The sequence below is a fragment of the Peromyscus californicus genome, unplaced genomic scaffold (assembly GCF_007827085.1).
Source record: "Peromyscus californicus insignis strain IS unplaced genomic scaffold, ASM782708v3 Scaffold_15__1_contigs__length_86483966, whole genome shotgun sequence".
In the NCBI taxonomy this organism is placed as follows: Eukaryota; Metazoa; Chordata; class Mammalia; order Rodentia; family Cricetidae; genus Peromyscus; species Peromyscus californicus.
Window position 1 is genome coordinate 50,582,464 of NW_026294447.1, and position 22,413 is coordinate 50,604,876.

Consider the following 22,413-nt stretch of genomic DNA (forward strand, 5'->3'; position numbering starts at 1 on the left):
TACAGCAGGGGAGAGGATTATTTCTAATGACTTCCCTGGATTTTTGTTTTCTTGCTATTAAGAAAAAGGGACACAGTGTTCCCTTTTTAAGAAAGAGGACCTCTGTTGGGTGTTGGCTCTTTGTCTTCAGACACCCACTCAGGACCACTATTCTCTTCTTCAGAATTGAAGCCACCTACAGAAAACCCAGGGACACTTCAGGAACCAATCCTCACTCAATGCAGCTCTTTCTTTGTGATGACTCAATGCTGTCAGCTCACAGAGATAGGGCTGAGGTCTTCCTGTCTTGAGACTGTCTCAGCTTGAAGGAGAAGCCTGTTCCAGATGGAGACTGGGCTCAACTCCTTCACCCCACCTCAGGAATTGGGCTGAGATCATTCCTGTCCTGACTGTGTCTGTATTTTAAATGTTTTAACAGGACCCCCAAATTGTTTTCATTTTTCAACGTTAAATACATCAACCATAGCTACTCCAAAAATGACTATTATGTACTGTAGTATACAAAAAATGGACGACAGAGTTATTCAAAGTGCAAAAAAATAAAGCAAAAACTATAGAATCCTGGAACAAGGATAGGGGTAAACTTGGATCAGGAGATGATTTTTCTACACATGACACAAAATGCACAAGTAACAAAACCTTTAAAAGTCCTCAAAAGAAAAAAAAAACTTTCTTGTATTGGATGATGTGAAAATATAAACCATAGAGAAGAAAATATTTGCATATTATATATCTTATGAGCAAACTCATATATAAATAACATCTATAAATTATCTATGAAAACATAAAAGTCCCCATTAACAATGGACCCTAAGGAATCAGAATAGCCATTTCCCCTAATAAGATATTAAGTGGCCAATAAGCATAAGAATTGATAGACAGCATTAAAGACATGCAAATCAAAACCATGATGAAGTAGCATTTTATGTATTCTAGGAGATTATAATAACCATTGCTGAGGACAGAGACAAATTGTGATCAAGTAGTCAGGGTTGGGAAAAGAAAAGAGTACCACTACCTTGGAAAACAGTTCCTCACCATATAACCCAACAATTCCATTCCTGGATATGTATCTCAAATAAATGAAAACCTATTTTCACAAAAAGAACCATATACACAGCAGCAGCAGTAATAAGAACCACAGATAGGAACAAGTCCAATATTTACCTTCTGATAGACAAACAAATGTGCTATGTCTATAGTAAAGTATTATTTACTCATAGAAATAATAAAGCATTGACATTTCCCTTGCTATGTATGGAGCTTGGGTACATTATGAAAACTGAAGTAGGCAGCTACTAATACTAGATATTGTATTTTATTTATATGGGCTATGCAGATTTAGAAAATCTATGTAAAGGGAGAGAGAACATGAGCAGAACAGTGGTTGCTCAGGGCTGAAGAATTAGAAGAAGTATGAGAAGTGACTGTTAATGACATCATGTTGTCTTTCAAGATGATGAATGTTCTGGAATTATATACTAGTGAGCCTGTACAACTCTGAATATACTAAAAACCAATGAACTTACAGTGGGTGAGTTGAATGGTATGTGAATTCATCATGATAACTTCGTTTAAAATTATGTACAATTTTTATAGATGGTGGGGATCAACTGTAGTTCACTGACATTTGACTGCCACTGAAAATGCTGGAAGAAATTGAAGCTACCAGAAATGATGTCAGATCTTCAGAAGCAACAGAAATAATTAATTGCTTCAAATGCTTTTCTTCTAAGTGATTTATTTTTTAAAGGGGGTGCAGAGAAAGGATTTTGCTCTGTATTCCAGGATGGCCTTGAACTTACAGCAATTCTCATATCTCTACCTCCTGAGTAGAATTGGAATTACAAGCATGTGCCGTTATGCCTAGTTAATGTGTTTTTTATCATCATCACCATCACCACCACCATCATCATTTTCTTTTTTAATGTGTTCTAAGTACTTGAAAAATATATGATTTCTTAATTAACAACATATGCTGTACTTGTAGGCAGATTTTCTGTCCTGCCTGCCAGCTCCCAAAACTACAAGGAGACTTCATATTAATTATCAAGCTAGCTTAGCTGATAGCTTAGGCTTGTTTCTAACTAGTTTTTATAATTTAAATTAATCCATATCTTTTAGTCTACATTCTTTTATGTAGCTTGGTTACCTTTACTTTGCAAAGCCCGTGCTGCTTGCTCTGCATTCCTGGCATCTCCTTGCAATTCTACCCTTCTCTTTCCAGCATTCTCTGCCCCAAAAATTCTGCCAAGCATTGGCCATTTAGCTTTTTATTAAACTAGTCACAGTGACATACCTTTTTCACACAGTGCAAAGAAATATTCCAATATTCCAACGTGTATTATTGGACTTAAAACATTTTTAGAGATATATTACTTAATTTCCAACTTGTAAAAAGATATCCAGTAAGAGAAAGTATGCTTCTTCTCAATAACATAGCATAGTATAAAACAAAGCATAATTACCAGAGATAAGTTAAAGTGGAAGTCATCATGGTATGTACTGTTTGAGATTATCAGTTTGGGAGCAAGGCCTCCTGATGTAAATACACTCAAAAGTGCCCTTGAAGTATCTTTGTTTTCATGTCGGATTGAACAGTAGACTTTCTTTAGGAAAGAAAGAAATATAACAAGTAATGAGAATTTGACATGGAGAAGCATATTATATTAATATATTAGTGAGGATAAGTTTGTTAAAAATAATTGCTGATAAAAATATTTAATAATTACCATCTCCAGTGAGGAAGACCTATTTTTATAAGCATGTCCTTGGAACTCAGTAACTTATTTAGTGCCCTAAGGTTTTTCAATTCATCTTTATTAGAGTGTTTTAGTCATAAAAATGGTAAGTTTAAATTTTTCATAACCATAAAATGAAAACCAACTAGTTTCACATGTAGAAAATATTATTAGCTAGATGGTGGTGGTGCATGCCTTTAATCCCAGCACTCGGGAGGCAGAGGCAGGCGGATCTCTATGAGCTGGAGGCCATCCTGGTCTACAAAGTGAGTTCTAGGAAAGGAACAAAGCTACACAGAGAAATCCTGTCTTGAAAAACCAAAGAGAAAAAAAGGAAAATATCATTTTATTAAAAGTATCGTTTTGTGACTAAATTAAAAAGGATTTAAATTTATTGTCCACTTCCCAGTTTTAAAAGGGACATGGAGAACAGGCAGAGATGGACATACATGTGCCTTCTCAGGGCTGTTTGCCCTGGGCAGGAAGAAGAAACTACAGACCTGAGAGGTGCCATTAGGACCGAGCGGGCAGAGATGGGGACACACACACACACACACACACACACACACACACACACACCTGCCTAAGGCTGGTGCCCAATGTTCGTGGTACGAATTCACGAAAAAGCCTCTTGCCTGTGGCCTTGCGGGCCCCAGCTCAGACCCAAGCTACACTCAGCCAGTTGTGGTGACACACTGGTTGGATTTACTGAAGAAGGCAGAGGCAGGAAGATCCTGAGTTTGAGGCCAAGCTAGGAGAAGCTTCAGCCATGGCCGAGCCACAAACAGTGGTGGGACCATGGAGGCAGTGGCTGCTGCTCAGAGTTGCTGGTTCCTTCTCTTTGTGTTGGTGACTGCGGTGATGATACCTGGGATGAGGAGTTTACTGCTGCTTGTTCAGAGAAGAATTGCCAGGACCATCATGTTACAAGAAAGCATTGGCAAAGGTCAGCTTGGAAAAGTTTGGCAAGACAAATGGTGGGGAGAAATTGCTGTGAAGATTTTCTCTTCTAGGGAAGAACATTCATGGTTCCGAGAGACAGACATTTATCAGACTGTGATTGCTCCAAACCACAGAGGAGGCACAAAAATAAATAAATAAATAAATAAATAAATAAATAAACAAACAAATAAATAAAATAAATTTGCAGGGAACCATGACCACGCCTAACAGCAACTTTGAAATCTTCAAAAGGAAGATGGGACTCCACAAAGATGATTCCACATGGACTATGGTAAAAACATTAAGCTGATTAACACCACCAAAAGATCGACTTTGGACTACAAAATGGTCAGGACAATTTTGAGATGACTAGCTGAGATGATCCAGCCTGACAGACTACTTGAACAAGGACTTGTGACAAGCCCTGAAATTTCCTATTATACAGAGACTGGACAAATGATACAGGACTTGACAATTAACCCCAAAATTTTCTTTTCAAGATTCCCTAAAGACGACTTCACCCCCAGAAAGCAGGAAGTAATTTTAAGAAAACAACGCCCACATTCCCAAGAGGTAGGATGGGAGGTTTTTGGTTGTTTAATGAGTTTTGGATATTGTCATTGTTTACAATGGTTGGTTACAAGTTGTTAATTGTTAATGGTCAGGAAGAAAGCTGAACATGGACATTAGATTCAGAGGTTTTGTTTAAAAAAAAAGGAAAAAAAAGAGAATATAGATATGAGGTAGATCTACTCTGAGGAAAAAGGTAAAAAAATACAGGATAAATGGGTAGATCATTGAATCTATTCTATAAAGAAAAAGGGGAAGATATAAAAATGACAAAAGGTAGATTACTGAATCTATTAAAAAGAAAAAATACTTTTTAAAAGGAACTACTTATTTTAAATAGGATAAGTAATGAAAAAGTTTTGTCTGAGTTTATCAAATGTTACTGGACTGGACATTGTTAATATATATAATGGAGTTTTTTGTCTGAATCTGTCAAATGTTAATCGACTAAACATTGTTAATGTAATTCTTGACTGTATATATTGTATATACTTATTGGATATAATTTTTCTTGTATTAGTTATAAGCTTTTTTAATTTTAGACAAAAAAGGGGGAAATGTGGTGGTATTGTGTTCCCCAAAATATTGTGCACCCTAATAAACTTATATAGGGTCAGAGAACAGGACAGCCACAATATTAAACATAGAGGATAGGCAGTGGTAGCACATACCTTCAATCCCAGCATTCCAGAGGCAGAAATCCCTCTGGATCTCTGTGAGTTCAAGGCCACATTGGAAACAGCCAGACATGGTGACACATGCCTTTAATCCCAAGAAGTGAGCCTTTAATCCCAGGGAGTGATGGCAAAAACAGTAAGGCATGGAGACCAGAAACTAGAAGCATTTGGCTGGTTAAGATTTTGGCTGGTTAAGCTTTTAGGCTTTTGAGCAGCAGTTCAGCTGAGACCCATTTTGGATAAGGACTTAGAAGCTTCCAGTCTGAGGAAACAAAATCAGCTGAGGAACTGGCAAAGTGAGGTAGCTGTGGCTTGTTCTGCTTCTCTGATCTTCCAGCATTCACCCCAATACCTGGCCTCAGGTTTCATTTTATTAATAATAACTTTTAAGATTCCTGCTACATAAGGCGATTTGCCCTAGGCAGGGAGAGAACTACAGGCTCACAACTGCCTTACTGTGCCAGGCAGTTGAGCACCATTATGGTGAGCAAACACATGGTGAAATATGGGAGAGAGAGAGAGAGGCTGAAGGGTTCCTGTCCTGTGGACAGACACAGATGTGAAGAGGCCAAGGCAATGAGGAACAAAGTACTGTGGGAGGCCTGCTTGCCACCCGGGGCCACAGTCGTGTTGGGTTCTGGACTGCTGCCAAAGGCTATGTCCAGGTTTGTGGCCCTGCAGCAGCCAGTCTATGTTGATATCCATAACTCCTGTTACCACCAAAGGCCCTGAGGATGCCCAAGGTCTGGAACACTACCACATATGGCCACATTGGTGTCTGAGGGCCATGTGACAGCAGAAGCCATCCCAATCTGCATGACTGGGCTGCCACCCGGAGCTATGGAGAGAGGTGAGGGCCATCTTTGGGTCTGTAGACCTACCACAGCAAAGGTCTGTGTTGATATCCATGGAACCTGTTACCTTCGAAGGTCATGAGGATGCCAGGGTCTGGGCCCCCCCACATGGGGCCATTTTGTTATCAGAGAGCCACCTTGCCACCAGATTGATGCAGATCTGAGTGGCCTATGAAGCTACTGGGGCTATGGTGGCATCCAGGCTTGGGTTTCTGTCTAGGACCATATCTAGGTCTGTGGTCCTACTGCAATTGATGTCCATGGCCCACATTGTCACCAAAGGCCACAAGAATGCCCAGCTTCTGGGCTGCCACCTATGGCCATGTTGGGGTCCAAGGGCTGTGGTGCTGCTGAGACCTTGTGAACCTGAGTGGCCTGTGCTGCCACCAGTGGCCATGTTGTCATTTGGGGCTGAGCTGCTGCTGGGGGCCATGTCTGGGCCCATGGCCCTATTGCAGCCAGGGTCTGCATTGATGTTCATGGCTCTGGTTACCACCAAAGGCAGTTCAGATGCCTGGGATCTGGGCCAACACGCGAGGCTATGTGGTTTCCTGTGGGTCATGCTGCCACCAGGGCCAAACAGATTAGGCTGGCCTTTGCTGCCACTGGGGACCGTGTTGATGTATGGGCCCAAGATATGGGAGGGGCCATGTCTGGGTCTTCAATCCTAAAGCAGCTAGGGTCTGTGTTGAGGTCACTGAAGGCTATGCCACTGGCTGTGGTCTGAGGTGACACATGGGGCCATGTTGGAGTCTGGGGACCAGGTCAATCTGAGAAGCCTGCACTGCTACCCAGGGCCATGGTAAAATCCAGGTTTAAGCTGGGACTGATGGCATATCTAGGTCCATGGTTCTGTTGCAGCTGGGGTCTATGTTGATCTCTCTTGCCTGTGTTACCACAGGGGTCCATGAGAAGTGTAGGGAAAAGGGCTGGCAAAAGAAACCCACCCTGACCCCTAGAGCACAGAACTAGGGAAAGACTGCTCAGAAAAGGCCAGTGAAAAAATACAGTTTGGCTCAAATCAGAGCCATCTCTGATCCTGGCTAAGGGACTTGTGAAACCAACAAATCACAGAGCAAGGCAGTAGAATCATGACTCTGGAGCCCAGGACCAGGGAAAGAAACATAGCCTGGGTTTGGGACCTGAGCCAGAGAAATGAACCAAGGAAACATGCCCTGATTTTGAAACCAGTACCAAAGAAACAATCTTGGCCCCTAGAATCAGAGTCAGTGAAAGAAATGTGCCCTGGCCTTAGAGGTAGTGTCAAAAAGCCAAAAAAGGTCAGTTAAAGAAATACAGTTTGGTCCTGAAATCAGGGCCATCTCTGTCCCTAGCCCACAAAACTGGCCAATCCCTGGGCAGAAAAAAAATAATTACTGGTTGACTCCACCCCCAAGACATCCTATATAAATCGCCCTGCCTGGTCAGTTGTGAGCTGTTCTCTCCACCCTGGTAGAGGCAGCTACTCTCCTGGACTCCTCTTACCCAAATAAATCTCTTTCTCAAAAGAGTTTTCATTCACTGGCATAGAGAAGAACCTTGCTGAGACGTCCCATAGTGGACTGAGAAAGGGGAAGCTGAACAGAAGATCCTTGCTGAGATGTCCCTCAGTGGACAGAGCAAGAGAGAGCTGAAAAAGTAACACTTTTCTCTGGAGCCTGAGGAGGCTGCTTCATTTTTGCAATTTCTTAGGCCAGAGAAGCAGAGCTCTGTAGGAAGCCCCCTTAGGTGGAGGCTGAACAAAGCTCAGCTGTAGCAACTTTCCAAGAGAGGAGAAGGACTGCGATATCCTGCTGGGAGACCATCCCCCATCACACCAAGTATAGCCTGACTCCCCAACAGTCAGGATATCTTTCCCTGCAGAGATCCTGGCAGCTCCAGGACTAACTTTCCCAAACAGTCAGGATACCCTTCCCTGCTGAAGCAGTTCCAGGCTTGACTCTCCTGAGCAGTCAGAAAATTTCTGCTTCTTTGCAGCACCAGCCATCAGAGCTGTCCTAACCAGCTCCAGGTGTCCAGGACACCTCCAGAGCAGAGGTGTCCAGGATACCTCACCCATCTAGGGTTGGGCTGCCTCCTTTTAGCTCCAGCCACCAGAGCGCCCTTAGCAGCTCAAGGTGTTGCCTGACTCCCAGGGAGTCAGGACCCCTTTCCTCAGAGTTGCAAAACTCACATTTTGGTTTCAAAACCTGGGACCAAATCCACAGAATTACAATTTACTTATAAGAATCATGTGTTGAAACTTGTGTTGAAGTACAAGGACCCGTGCTGAGCTAGCCCCACCCCTCGCCAGCCCTGGGATAAGGTACCCTGATTTTCCTGGACTGGAAAGCTGGCCCCACCCCTAATAGGAATGCCTCCTCCCCACTTCTCCTGACATACACACACTTGGGAAAGTTGCTCCCACCCCTCACCTCGGGTGTAGGAGAGCTAGCTCTACTCCTAAGCTGCAGAGGGTGGTCACAGCAGCCTAGTCAGAATAACCCGACTACCACCCAGACACACATCCAGGGCTTTGAGTGGACACTCTCCAACATCTACCCCATGTATAATCCCCTGGAGCATGGGAATGGACTAGTCCTATGGAATCATAACTGCAGGATATCTGAGAGGAGTTTCAGTGAGAGTCCAGTATTGATGGAGTATCAGAAGCCAGAGGACTTGAACCTGACCAACAACACATGACACAATTAACATTTGCAAGTAAAGCTGTTTGGACAAAAGGGCATGATACACAGCAGGTACCAGGGCCACCAAGACAAATGAAGAGTTGATGGAGAGGTGGGAAGATGGAGGAATGAAGTGGAGTTTGTTTCCTTGTGTTTGTTTTTTAATTAATATTCTTATTTTCATTTTTATTTTATTTTTATATTTTTATTTTATTTATTTACTATTTTTTATCTTATTATTTCTTTTTTTAGTTTTTCTTTTGGGGAGAGACACTACAAAGATGAAGGGCAGATACCGAGGAACTGAGAAATAAGTGGAATTGTGGTGCATGATGTGAAATTCCCAAAGAATCGATAAAAATGTGCATTAATAAAAAATTTTAAAAAGGGATGTGGCAATGTCACATTATGAATGCTGAATTGTACTGAAAACCTAAGACAGACACTGAGATTTATCTCTTGTCTCTCCTACTAATTGAGAATACTTTATCTGGGATTGGCAAGATGGTGTGGCAGTTAGAAGCACTTGCTCCTCATGCAGAAAATTTGGGTTCCGTTCACAGCACACACATGGAGGTCCACAACAGTTTGTCACTACAGTAATGGGAACCAAAACATGCACTTCTGACCTCTCTAAGCACCAGGCATGTACATGTTACGCATACATGCAGTGAAAACATGCATGCACAGAAAATAAAATAAGTGAATCTTAATTGAAAAGAATATTTTGGGAGCTTCCCAAATTTCAAGTTCTCTTCCTTAAAAATGGGGAAACGGCTCAGAGGCACACACCTATAATTCTACTACTCAGAAGGTCAAGGCAGAAGAATATCCAATTCCAGCCTATTCTGAGCTAAGTGGTAGACACTGTCCTGCCTAAATAATGAAAATAAAGGGGGAGACCTTGACAACAACATTAAAAATATCTACCATATGTTGGGCAGAGTAGAAGGTGTTAGGGATATGAAGGAGAATAAACTGACATAATCCCTGCCACTCAAGAATGTACAGTCTAGTGGGGGTTGTCAGGCAGACAAACTGGTTTATGGAGTAGTGGGTGAAGTTATAGATAGATAAAGGGAAAGACAGACCAAGAGAGTAAATACAGCATCAATCATAGAATAAAACAGTGAAGGGGGAGTGGGAACACAGGTGTTGAGGAAGTACATCTGATTTAAATTTTTAATTACATTTTATTTGTGTGTGTGTGTGTGTGTGTGTGTGTGTGTGTGTATATGTGTGTGTGTGTGTACATATGCATGTATGAGCACCTCTGCCACAGCATGCATGCATGTGGAGGTCAGAGGACAATTTGTGGCCATCAGTTCTGTCTACCATATAGGATCTATTAATCAAACCCAGGTCATCAGGCTTGGTGGCAACTGTCTTTACTTACTAGATATCTTACTGATCTGGTCTGGAAAGTCCTATTTTTAATAGAGTCATCAGAGCAAAAGATTTCCCTCAGAAAAGGCCATGCATGAAATTAAATTTCATAATGAACACAGAACATTTTGATTGTACACACAAACACTTTAAAGATGTAAGTAATGATTTAAAACAATGCCAAGGTGACATGTACTTCACTATAACTATGTAAAAATGGGCTAGAATACTAATTTTAAAACTAAAAATGGAAACTAGAGATGGCTCAGTGGTTAAGAGCCTTGTTGCTCTTCCACAGGACCTAGAACCCACATTGTGGCTAACAACTCTGTAATTCTAACAGATTCAATGAACTCTTCTGGATCAGGCATGCATATATATATGTGCACCTATGTAGTACACATAAGGAGATGCAGGCAAAACTTCCATAAAAATAAAATAAAATAAATAATTCTACAAATAATTTTTTAAATAAAAAACTAAAACCAAAGTGTTAAGCAATCTGGTCCCAGCTTTGTAAGTCTACCTTTCCTTTCCTATAGTACAAAATCACAAACAAAAAGGGCACAGGCTTCTCATGCATTGTTACTTCAAAACCTAAATTAAGTATATATTTTGTATATCAAATTAGGGACCAAGTTAAAGGAGACTTAGGGATAAATTATGTGTCTTCCTGGAAAGTTATTCTGTGTTTCTATTGTATTTGTCATCGATTTTTAGACAATCTGTTTTTTTTTTTATTAACATCTGTTTTTGCTAGCAATTGCTACATGGATTTTCAAGTGTGTGTGTGTGTGTGTGTGTGTGTGTGTGTGTGTGTGTGTGTGTGTGTGTGTGTTGAACTCAAGGCTTTGAGCACGGTAGGTAAGCACTCTCTCAATAAGCCATTATACATGGCCATAGCCCATGACTATTTTAATATTCTGTTTTATTTTATTTTGTTGTTTGATTGTTTAAAAATGTCCCATCACTTGATTGGAAAGGTCATACTATCGCTTACACAAAATGACAACCACAACATGGTCCTTGTTATACAAGAACAATCTCTTTCTTAAGGTCATGTGAAGTATGTTTCTCTGACATGCTACTTCTGTCAAAATTCAAAAGAACAAATTGGTTTCATATCAGTTGAAGATTGTTGCAGCTGGTCTAGAAAAGGGAAGTAGGCATTCATTAACAATGCTCACAGAGCATGGCTACCCAGGATCCTCAATGGCTAAATGAAATAAACCTCCCTATCCAGCTACAGACACAATTCCATTGAATCTCACCTTCCTGTCTGGACAGTAAAAAGCACTTGAGAGACTATAATGCCATTGCATTTGTATCAGGCCTTAAAAGGGCCCAAAGGGCTGTAATACATACAGTTAGTGGACTTTACCAAACTGTCCATGGAAAGAAACAACTTGATTATTTGATTGTCTGAGGGGACCTCTTCACTGGAACAAACAAAGTAGTTCTCCTTCTCACCTAAACAACAACAAAAACAAACAGGTCAAAACAGAAGGACTTACATGAAAAGTACCACATTTTTCAAACTGATAAAACATGTTTTTTTTTCCTTTCTTTTTTTCTTTCTTTTTCTTTTCTTTTTATTATTCCTGAGACAGGGTTTCTCTGTGTACCCTCTGCTATCCTGGAACTCACTTTGTAAATGAGGCTGGCCTTGAACTCGGTGATATGCCAAGTGCTGGGATTGAAAGTGTGTGCCACCACTGCTGGGTGATAAATCACTTTTTAAAGAACAAACATTAATAGCCGGGCAGTGATGGTGCACGCCTTAGCCTTCAGTCCCAGTACTTAAGAAGCCGAGGAAGGTCAGTCTCTGTGAGTTCAAGGCCAGCATGGTCTACAAAGTGAGTTCCAGGACAGGCAAGGCTACACAGAAAATCCCTGTCTTGAAAAACAAAAGAATTATAAATTTAAAGCTGGGTGTGGAGATGCACATATGCAATTCTAGGTCTCAAGAAATGGAGGCAGGAGGATCAACAGTCAGAAGCCATCCTAGGCTATATGAGATTCTGTCTAAATTACCTTCCCATCCTCCAAGAACAGAATTGTAATTTTGAACTCACTGTGTTTAGAGAAAACCCAAACTGTGCACATTTTTTCTTCTTAAAGATATGCTATTAGGAGTCATAAAAGGAGGGGTTGGCTAAAGCATTAAAATATAGTGCAAGGTATGCTAGACCATGATGTCAAGAATGCAGAAGGTGACAAAAACTATGGACTTTACCAAACTCTCCAGTTCCTCACTCTTGTTATAAGCATAAGATGATTAAAAACTGGAGCAAAGTTTTGGTGCTTTTGAGACAGGATTTCATAATTTTGTGCTGGATTGTCTTGAACTTGCTATGTTGCCCAGGATGTACTCAAAATAACTACCATCTTCCTATCTTCACCTACTGAGTGCTGGAATTGCAGATTTAAACCATCACACCAGGCTAGAGATGGAGTTTTTGCTCTCATAGAGAGCTACTGGCAGGAAGAGGTTGGAAAGAGGATCCTTTCATCTTACCTTGGAGAAAAGAGGTTGTAATGGGTACAATGGAAAATGTAACATGTAACCCTATAGTTTGAAACACAGGCTTGGACTACTTAGCAAAAGAACAGGGTTGATTAGTCTGACAGGACAAAGCATGGCATTGTGAGAAAGACTATTATTTTCGGAGCCTTGTTATGGAATATTCCTTTATACTGTATGAAGATATGTCATGTTGATTGGTTTCATAAAAAGCTAAATGGCTAAGAGCTAGGCAGCAGGTCTAGCAGGGACTTCTGGACAGAGAACTCTGGGAAGAAGAAAGGTAGAGTCTCCAGCCAGATGGAGAGGAAGCCGGATGGGCAGTACAGAGTAAAGGTAACCAAGTTATGTAAAAGAATGTAGATTAAAAGATATGGCTTAATGTAAGTTATAAGAACTAGTTAGGAACAAATCTAAGCTAAGGGTGAGCTATCATAATCAATAGTAAGTCTGTGTCTGTTTTTTTGTGAGCTGGTGGCTCAAAAAAAAATCTGTCTACATATGGTGTCCAACATCCAGCCACATGTATCCACATAAGGCCTAAGAAATCTTAAAAAAAAAAATCAAAACATTGAGTCAAATGTACCTTCCTGGCAGGGCATCCTGGTGACAAAGGTCTCTTGGATAGGCCCAGTGTAAAGAGACTGCCTGCAGGCTGAAGTTGGCCTCCAGTGCCATGCACCAGCACCATGCACTAAGGTGAGTCATGCCAGATGGCCGACATAGCTATTTAAGATTCATCTCATGTGATCAGATAACACTGTAGATGTTTAGTAAAGCCATGTACAGACACAGAAAACCCCTAAAAAGGTACAATATGTTTAAAAATGTGCTTAGAAGCTGAAGAGAGAAAGAAAATGTGTATAGACAGTCATAGAAAAAATAGCTTAAAATAATAAAGTCTTTAAAATCCCTCTATTACAGAACAGAGCTGTGTTTGGACTGTTCCATTGGGTTGGAGACTGTAGTTGCAACTACTAGAACTCAAACCCATGCTTCCACTACATGGAAATGGATTGGATTGTTTAAAAAAATTCCCTGGAAGGATCCAAATTATAGACAAGAATTAGAAAACTCAGGATTAGTGTCATTTATTATATGCACTCATTTTTCTGCTCACAGTTACACAGGTATAACAATGAAGATGTAACCAGAAACAACAAAACTCCTCCCATCACCAATTTAGTTCACATACTGCTGCTGGAAGAGATCAGAACATGCTACCCTGCACATAAGGCACTTTACCACTGGGATGATTTCAAGCTAAAAGAAACCATACTTTTCCCATCAACAGCAAAAGAGTTGATACTGAGTTTCTTTGAATGTATTAAAAGTGTTTATCTTCCATCATTTCCCTCATATATTATATTTCTTAACAGACTTCCTCTGTTTATCATCCCCAAACCCTTTTTCTTTTCTTGTCCTCTCTCCCCAACTTGTTACTTTTCGTTGATAATAGTACATTAACCCATGGGTTTAACCACTTCTTTAGAATCTCACTTCTTTCTACAAAGATCTCAATAACACATAAAATATTGAAATCAAGTGAAATTACATGCTTTTTCTCCTGTTTGTCTGTCTTTCATTAGTTCACAAACATCAGCCATAGAATCTAACAGGATAGGATAAAAGTGTTTCTCACTCTATTCTGCCATATTGATCCAAACTATAGCTGTAGTATGTTACTCTTCCACCTACTTAATTAGATTTACATAAGAACTAAGAATAAGTTTACTTTATACTGCATATTGTTTGTACAACATAATTTTTCAGTGTTATTATTAAATTTGTCTATGTAAACATATCAGTGTAAATAGCCTCCCGATGATTATAGTTTGAAATCAGTATTTCTTTGCCTCACGTGCAAGCACCTCTGAAATGTACCAGCTCCCAGTCTTTCAGAATAGTTTGATTGCATCCCTTCTTTCTCATCAGATTGAACTATGCACTGCTTCCCTCACATACTCTGCAATTTACTATCTCCAAACTATTGTTTATCATGTGTCCTGATACTGCTTTTGAAACATACTCTTTCTCATACGTGCATATGCAAATTTTACCCACTTTAAAGACCTAGACAGACTGTTTGCTTTTATATAAAGCTGGCCCTAACAACCTGCTTTTCCACAGCCTGATACAATCACTCTTTTCTCTGACACCTCTCCTTCTGTGACTCTCCAATGTTGGCTTATATCCACAGATATGTCAGAAATCCCCTACTACAATGTTTGGAACTAAAAACTGGAACAATTCATATCTCATCAAACTCTGCAACACATTTGTGAATAGAAAGTCTGAATTCTTCTATCTATCTATTTATTAAACATCACTGTATTCTAACATGCTTTCTAGGATGCAGAAAGAACTCAAAAATGTGTACACGATGGAAGTAGATTTTTTTTCTTAACAAATTTTTTCTATTCTGAAAGTTTTGTGAACTAATTCTTTTGTTTGTTTGTTTGGTTGGTTGGTTGGTTGGGTTTTTTGTTTGTTTGTTTTGTTTTGTTTTATGGGACTGTCTCTAATCTTTTTTTTTATTCATTTCTATTCATTTTACATATCAACCACAGATTTCCCTGTCCTCCCTCCTCCCAACCCCAGCCTTCCCCCCAAGCCCACCTCCCATTCCCACCTCCTCCAAGGCAAGGTCTCCCCTTGGGAGTCAGCAGAGCCTGGTATATTCAGATGAGGCAGGTCCAGTCCCTTCCTCCCTGCACCAAGGCTGCACAGTGTCTCACCGTAGGCACTAGGTTCCAAAAGCAGGCTCATGCACTAAGGACAGTTTCCATTCTCACTGCCTGGGGACCCCCTAAACAGTTCAAGCTAAACAACTGTCTCATTTATCCAGAGGGCCTAGTCCAGTACCATGGGGGCTCCTCAGCTATTGGTTCACAGTTCATGTGTTTCCACTAATTTGGCTAGTTGTCTCTGTATTTTTTCCAATCATGGTCTCCATATCTCTTGCTCATAGAATCCGTCCGCTCTCTTGTCGATTGGACTCCTGGAGCTCTGCCTGGGGGTTGGCTGTGCATCTCTGCATCTGCTTCCATCAGTCACTGGATGTGGGTTCTATCATGACAGTTAGGGTGTTCAACCATCCAATCACCAGAGTAGGTCAGCTCAGGCACCTTCTCAACCATTGCCAGTAGTCTATAGTGGAGTCATCTTTGTGGATTTATCATGGTATCTCTTTCCTTGTTCTCCCACTCTGTTCCTGATCCAGCTAGGATCTCCCACTCTCCTAAGCTCTCTTTCCCACGACCCTTATACTCCATTACCCGCCCCCCCCACACCCAGTTTGCTCATGTAGATCTCATCCATTTCTCTGTTGCTATGTGATTCCTGTGTCTTTCCTAGGGTCCTCTTTACTAGCTAGGCTCCCTGGAGCTGTGAGTTACAGTCTGGTTATCTTTGCTTTACATCTAGTATCCACTATGAGTGAGTACATACCATGTTTGTCTTTCTGAGTCTGGGTTATCTCACTCAGGATATTTTCTAGTTTCATCCATTTGCCTACAAACCTCATGATGTCATTGTTTTTCTCTGCTGAGTAGTACTCCATTGTGTATATGTATCACATTTTCTTTTTCCATTCTTCAGTTGAAGGGCATCTAGGTTGTTTCCAGGTTCTGGCTATTACAAATAATGCTGCTATGAACATAATTGAGCATGTGTCTTTGTGGTAAGATTAAGCATACCTTGGGTATATGCCCAAGAGCGGTATAGCTGGGTCTTAAGGGAGAGTGATTTCCAATTTTCTGAGAAAGCGTCATACTGATTTCCAAAGTGGTTGTACAAGATTGCATTCCCACCAACAGTGGAGGAGTGTTCCCCTTGCTCCACATCCTCTCCAACGGAAGCTGTCTTCAGTGTTTTTGATCTTAGCCATGCTGACAAGTGTAAGATGGTATCTCAGAGTCATTTTGATTTGCATTTCCCTGATGACTAAGGATGTTGAGCAATTCCTTAAATGTCTTTCAGCCATTTGAGCTTCTTCTGCTGAGATTTCTCTGTTTAGCTCTATAGACCATTGTTAAATTAGACTATTAGGTATTTTGCTGTCTAGTTTCTTGAGGTCTTTATATATTCTGGAGATCAGCCCTCTGTCAGATGTGGGGTTGGTGAAAAACTTTCCATTCTGTAGGCTGTCATTTTGTCTTATTGACCATGTCCTTTGCCCGACAAAACCTTCTCAGTTTCAGGAGGTCCCATTTATTAATTGTGGCTCTCAGTGTCTGTGCTACTGGTGTTATATTTAGGAAGTTATCTCCAGTGCCAATGTGTTCAAGACTACTTCCTACTTTCTCTTCTAGCAGGTTCAGAGTAGCTGGATTTATGTTGAGGTCTTTGATCCACTTGAACTTAAGTTATGTGTACGGTGACAGATATGGATCTATTTGCAATCTTCTACATGCTGACATCCAGTTATGCCAGCACCATTTGTTGAAGATGCTTTCTTTTTTCCATTGCAGTTTGGCTTCTTGGTCAAAAATTAGGTGTTCATACATGTGCGGATCAATGTCATGGTCTTCAATTCAATTCTATTGGGTCACATGTCAGCTTTTATGCCAGTACCAAGCTGTTTTTATTACTGTAGCTCTATAGTAGAGCTTGAAGTCAGGGATCGAGATGCCTCCAGAGGTTGTTTTATTGTACAGGATTCTTTTGGCTATTGTGCATTCTTTGTTTTTCCAAATGAAGTTCAGGATTATTCTTTCCAGGTCTGTGAAGAATTGTGTTGGGATTTTGACAGAGATTGCCTTGAATTTATAGATTGCTTTTAGTAAGATTGCCATGGATAGGTAGGTTAATCCTACCTTTCCATGAGTATGGGAGATCTTTCCATTTTCTGACATCTTCAATTTCTTTCTTCAGGGACTTAAAGTTCTTGTCATACAGGTCCTTCGCTTGCTTAGAGTTATCCCAAGGTATTTTATATCATTTGCGGCTATTGTAAAGGGTGATGTATCTCTGATTTCCTTCTCAGCCTGTCTGTCAATTATATATAGGAAGGCTACTGATATTTTTTTTGAGTTAATCTTGTATCCTGCCATGTTACTGAAGGTGTTCATCAGCTGTAAGAGCTCCTTGGTTGAATTTTTGGGGTCACTTCTGTATACTATCATGTTATCTGCAAATAGTGAAAGTTTGATTTCTACCTTTCTAATTTGTATCGCCTTTATCTCCTTTTGCTGTCTTATTGCTCTAGCTAGAACTTCAAGTACTATATTGAATAAATATGGGGAGAGCGGACAGCCTTGTCTTGTTCCTGATTTTAATGGAATTGCTTTGAGTTTCTCTCCATTTAATTTGATGTTGGCTATGGGCTTGCTGTAAATTGTCTTTATTATGTTTAGGTATGTTCCCTGTATTCCTGATGTCTCCAAGATCTTTACCATGAAGGGGTGTTGGATTTTGTGAAAGGCCTTTTCAGCATCTCATGAAATGATCATGTGGTTTTTTTCTTTCAGTTTGTTTATATGGTGTATTACATTGACTAAATTTCATATGTTGAACCAACCATGCATCTCTGGGATGAAGCCTACTTGATAATGATGGATAACTGTTTTGATGTGTTCTTGGAGTCTGTTTGCCAATATTTTATTGAGTATTTTTGCATCAATGTTCATGAGGAAGATTGGTCTGTAATTTTCTTAGTTGCATCTTTGTTTTGCTTGGGAATCAGAGTAACTGTAGCCTCATAGAAGGAGTTTGGTAACGTTCCTTCTGTTTCTATTGTGTGGAACAATTTAAAGAGTATTGGTATTAACTCTTCTTTGAAACTCTGGTAGAATTCTGTGTTGAATCCATCTGGTCCTGGGCTTTTTTTTTTGGTTGGGAGACTTAATGACTGATTCTATTTCTTTAGGGGTTATTGGTCTATTTAAATAGTTTATCTTGTCTTGATTTAACTTAGGTATGTGGTACCTATCCAGAAAATTGTCCATTTCTTTCAGATTTTCCAATTTTGTGGAATACAGGTTTTTGAAGTATGACCTGATGATTCTCTGGATTCCCTCCATGTCTGTTGTTATGTCTCCCTTTTCATTTCTGATTTTGTTAATTTGGATGCTCTCTCTGCCTTCTGGCTAGTCTGGATAAGGGCTTGTCTATCTTGTTGATTTTCTCAAAGAACCAACTCTTTGTGTTGTTCTCTGTTTCTATTTTATTGATTTCAGCTCTCAATTTGATTATTTCCTGGCCTCTAATCCTCCTGGGTGACTTTGCTTCTCCTTGTTCTAGAGCTTTCAAGTGTGTTGTTAAGTCACTAGTTTGAGATTTCTCCAACGTATTTATGTGGGCATTTAGTGGTATGAATTTTCCTCTTAGCACTGCTTTCATAGTGTCCCATAAGTTTGGTTATGTAGTATATTCATTTTCATTGATTTCTAGGAAGTCTTTAATATCTTTCTTTATTTCTTCCTTGACCAACTGGTGATTCAGTTGAGCATTATTCAGTTTCCATGAGATTGTAGGCTTTCTGTAATTTTTGTTGTTGTTGAAGTCTAACTTTAAACCATGGTGGTCTGATAGAATACAGGAGGTTATTCCAATTTTTTGTATCTGTTGAGATTTGCTTTGTGACTGAGTATGTGGTCGTTTTTTGAGAAGGTTCCATGGGGTGCTGAGAAGAAGGTATATTCTTTTTTGTTAGGGTGAAATGTTCTGTAGATATCGATTAAGTCCATTTGAGTCATAACATCAGTTAAACCCATTATTTCTCTGTTAAGTTTCCATTTGGCAGATCTTTCCAGTGGTGAGAGCAGGGTGTTGAAGTCTCCCACTATTAATGTATGGGGTTTGATGTGTGATTTGAGTTTTAATAATGTTTCTTTTACATATGTGGGTGCCCTTGTATTTGGGGCATAAATGTTCAGAAGTGAAACTTCATCTTTGTGGATCTTTCCTGTGATGAGGATGTAATGTCCTTCTTGACCTCTTTTGATTGATTTTAGTTTGAAGTCTATTTTGTCATATATTAGGATAGCTACACCAGCTTGCTTCTTAAGACCATTTGATTAGAAAGACCTTTCCCAGCCTTTTATTCTGAGGTACTGTCTCCTTGAAATCGAGGTGTTTCTTGTATGCAGCAGAAAGATGGGTCCTGCCTTTGTATCCATTCTGTTAGCCTGTGTCTTTTTATAGGTGAATTAATTCCATTGATATTGAGGGATATTAATGACCAGTGATGGTTAATTCCTGTTATCTTTTGGTGGTAGTTTGTGTATTTTTCTGTTCTTTGGGATTTACTGCTGTGGGGTTATCTATTGCCTGTGTTTTCATGGGTGTATCTGAATTCCTTAGGTTGGAATTTTCCTTCTAGAGCTTTCTGTAGGGCTGGATTTGTGGATAAGTATTGCTTAAATCTGGTTTTTGTCTTGGAATGTCTTGTTCACTCTGTCCATGGTGATTGTTTTGCTGGGCATATTAGTCTAGCCTGGCATCCATGGTCTCTTAGTGTCTCCATTATATCTGTCCAGGTCCTTCTGACTTTCAAAGTCTCCATTGAGAAGTCAGGTGTTATTCTGATGGGTTTGCCTTTATAAATCACTTGGCCTTTTTTCCTTTGCTGTTCTAAATATTCTTTCTTTGTTCTGTACGTTTAGTTGTTTATTATGTGGCAACGGGACTTTTGGGAGGCGTTTAGTCTGTTTGGTGTTCTATAGACTTCCTGTATCTTCATAGGTATTTTCTTCTTTAAGTTGGGCAAGTTTTCTTCTATGATCTTGTGAATATATTTTCTGTGCCTTTGAGTTGGTATTCTTCTCCTCCTTCTATCCCTATTATTCTTAGCTTTGGCCTTTTCATGGTGTCTCAGATTTCCTGGACGTTTTGTGCTATGACTTTTTTGGCTTTGGTATTTTCTTTGACTGATGAATCTATTTCCTCTATTGTATCCTCTACACCAGTGATTTTCTCTTCCATCTCTTGTATTCTGTTGGTTATGCTTGCATCTGTGTTTCCTGTTCATTTACTCAGATTTTCTATTTCCAGCATTCGCTCTGTTTGTGTCTTCTTCATTGTTTCTATTTCCCTTTTCAGTTCTTGACCTGTTTCCTTCACATGTTTAATTGCTTTTTCTTGGTTTTCATGGCTTTAAGGGTTTATTGATTTCTTCCAAATTTTAATTGTCTTTTCCTCTATTTCTTTATTGGTTTCTTCCAATTTTTTGTTTGTCTTTTCCTCAATTTCATTCTCCATTTTTTCTTGAAAGGCCTCTAGCATCTTCATGATGCTATTCTTAAGGTTGCTTTCTTCTGCTTCTTCTACATTGTGATGTTCAGGTCTTGCTGTTGAAAGAGGGCTAGGTTCTGGTGATGCTGTATTGCTCTTTATGTTATTATATGTATTTTTGCCTTGACATCTGCCCATTTCCTCCTCTCTTGGTCCAATGAGAGCTGGTGGTTTGCTTTCCATGCCTCCAGAAGTTGCTGGGGTCTCAGGCAGATAGATATAGGGGCAAGGCATGCAGATTGCAGGGTCTGGTGGGGGAGTTTTTTTTGGGGGGGGCCTTCCTGCAGGAGTTTTGCCTGCTGGCTGGCAGGACAGAGTTGAGTGGGTGTTCCCAGGGACTGGTTGTATCCCAGGGAAGGGTCCTGGGGCAGGACTCCCTGGGTATGAGCAGAGTCACTCACCTCTTGGTCCAATGAGAGCTGGCAGTTTGGTTTTTGTGCCTCAGGAAGTTTCTGGGGTCTCAGGTGTATGGGTGTGGGGGCAGGGCATGTAGATTCCAGGGTCTGGTGGAGGTGGTGGTGAGAGGGGACCTTACAGCAGGAGTTTTGCCTGCTGGCTAGCAACTGGGACAGAGCTGGGTGGGTGTTCCAGGGGACTGGTTGTGTCCCAGGGATGGGTCCTAGGGGCAGGACTCTCTGGGTATGAGTGGAGTAACTCACTTGTGAACTAATTCTATCCACATACTTTTTTTTTTTTTTCAGGAAAATTTCCTTTTAATTTGATAGCCTAAGAATTCATACATCAAGGAAAAAGTTTATATCTGTTCAAATAATAAAGTATTTGCCATGATTAATCTGCTGTTAATGGTGAATATTCAATGACTTGGAAGTGACAATATGTTATTTAAAAAAGTTGGAATACACAACATGGTAATAATGGGTTCACAATGACAATACTGGACACCTGGGCCAGAGCAAATAGATAATGTATAAAAATAATGTTAAAATATTGTCAAGAAAAAATATTAAATGGACAATATTTGAACTGTAAATGAGGAAAGGTTATGAATAAGAACTCCTGAAAAGGAGAGAGTCTGATACTTACGTTTATTATATATCATTCCTGATGAAAATTCAAACACATTCAAAAGTAAAATCATAACATATATAAGCGGTGATTCCATCTGTTGGAATAAATATAAGTTATTTCTATTCAGTTACTCTGAAAATATTATTTTGCATTTTTAGACATAAAAACAACTACACAAAGGTAAAGAAAGCATCTCTTCAAATTAAGACTATTTTTTATCATGTGAAAAAAGTAGATGATAAAGAGGGAGGTAGAGTGCTTGCCTAGCAAGCACAAAGCCCTGGGTTTAATCCCCAGCACCCAATTAACAATTGGCCAACCAACAAATCCCTGAAATAGACACGCAACATGACTACATTCTAATTTATCTCCTATTTGTATTTAAAATATGTAAAGTATGGTCATAGTGAGAAACAGAGAGGTTGGGGCTTGGGATTTTCTTCAATATAAGTAACAGTAGGAGAAGTGAGATTCATATTAGATTAAGATCTATATGATCTATATAAGATATACAGATCAAGAATCTGCCTAGATCAGTAAATGCTCTAAGGATGATAAAACTGACAATCTTTCTTTTTTCTTTTACTATTTTGACAATATTTTGAATACCTAGATTTAGATGAAGTCTACATGGTCCCAAACGAAGTATAGTAAGAATGCAAGTCTCTGGTGCTCTTGATCCAGGGCTTTTCTCAGGGTTGTGTTTGCTGCCAAAAGATGTGAAAGAGTTGCAACAGCAGGCCAGTTTCCATGGTGATTCTCCTAATGTTAGTGAATCCCCTGTGA

At 39.9% G+C, this 22,413-nt stretch overlaps 1 protein-coding gene across 1 annotated transcript in view; it reads right to left on the minus strand.

The window, feature by feature from the left end:
• The window catches only part of LOC128110627 (cation channel sperm-associated auxiliary subunit beta-like), a 150,901-nt gene extending 129,180 nt beyond the window's left edge, over positions 1-21,721 (minus strand). The window contains exons 1-3 of the mRNA XM_052738259.1: positions 21,643-21,721; positions 11,221-11,309; positions 2,469-2,609 (exon numbers count right to left, since the gene is read on the minus strand). Coding sequence (XP_052594219.1) covers positions 2,469-2,609; positions 11,221-11,309; positions 21,643-21,721 — 309 coding nt within the window. The remainder of the gene's footprint in view (positions 1-2,468; positions 2,610-11,220; positions 11,310-21,642) is intronic.
• Between the last annotated feature and the right edge of the window lie 692 nt (positions 21,722-22,413).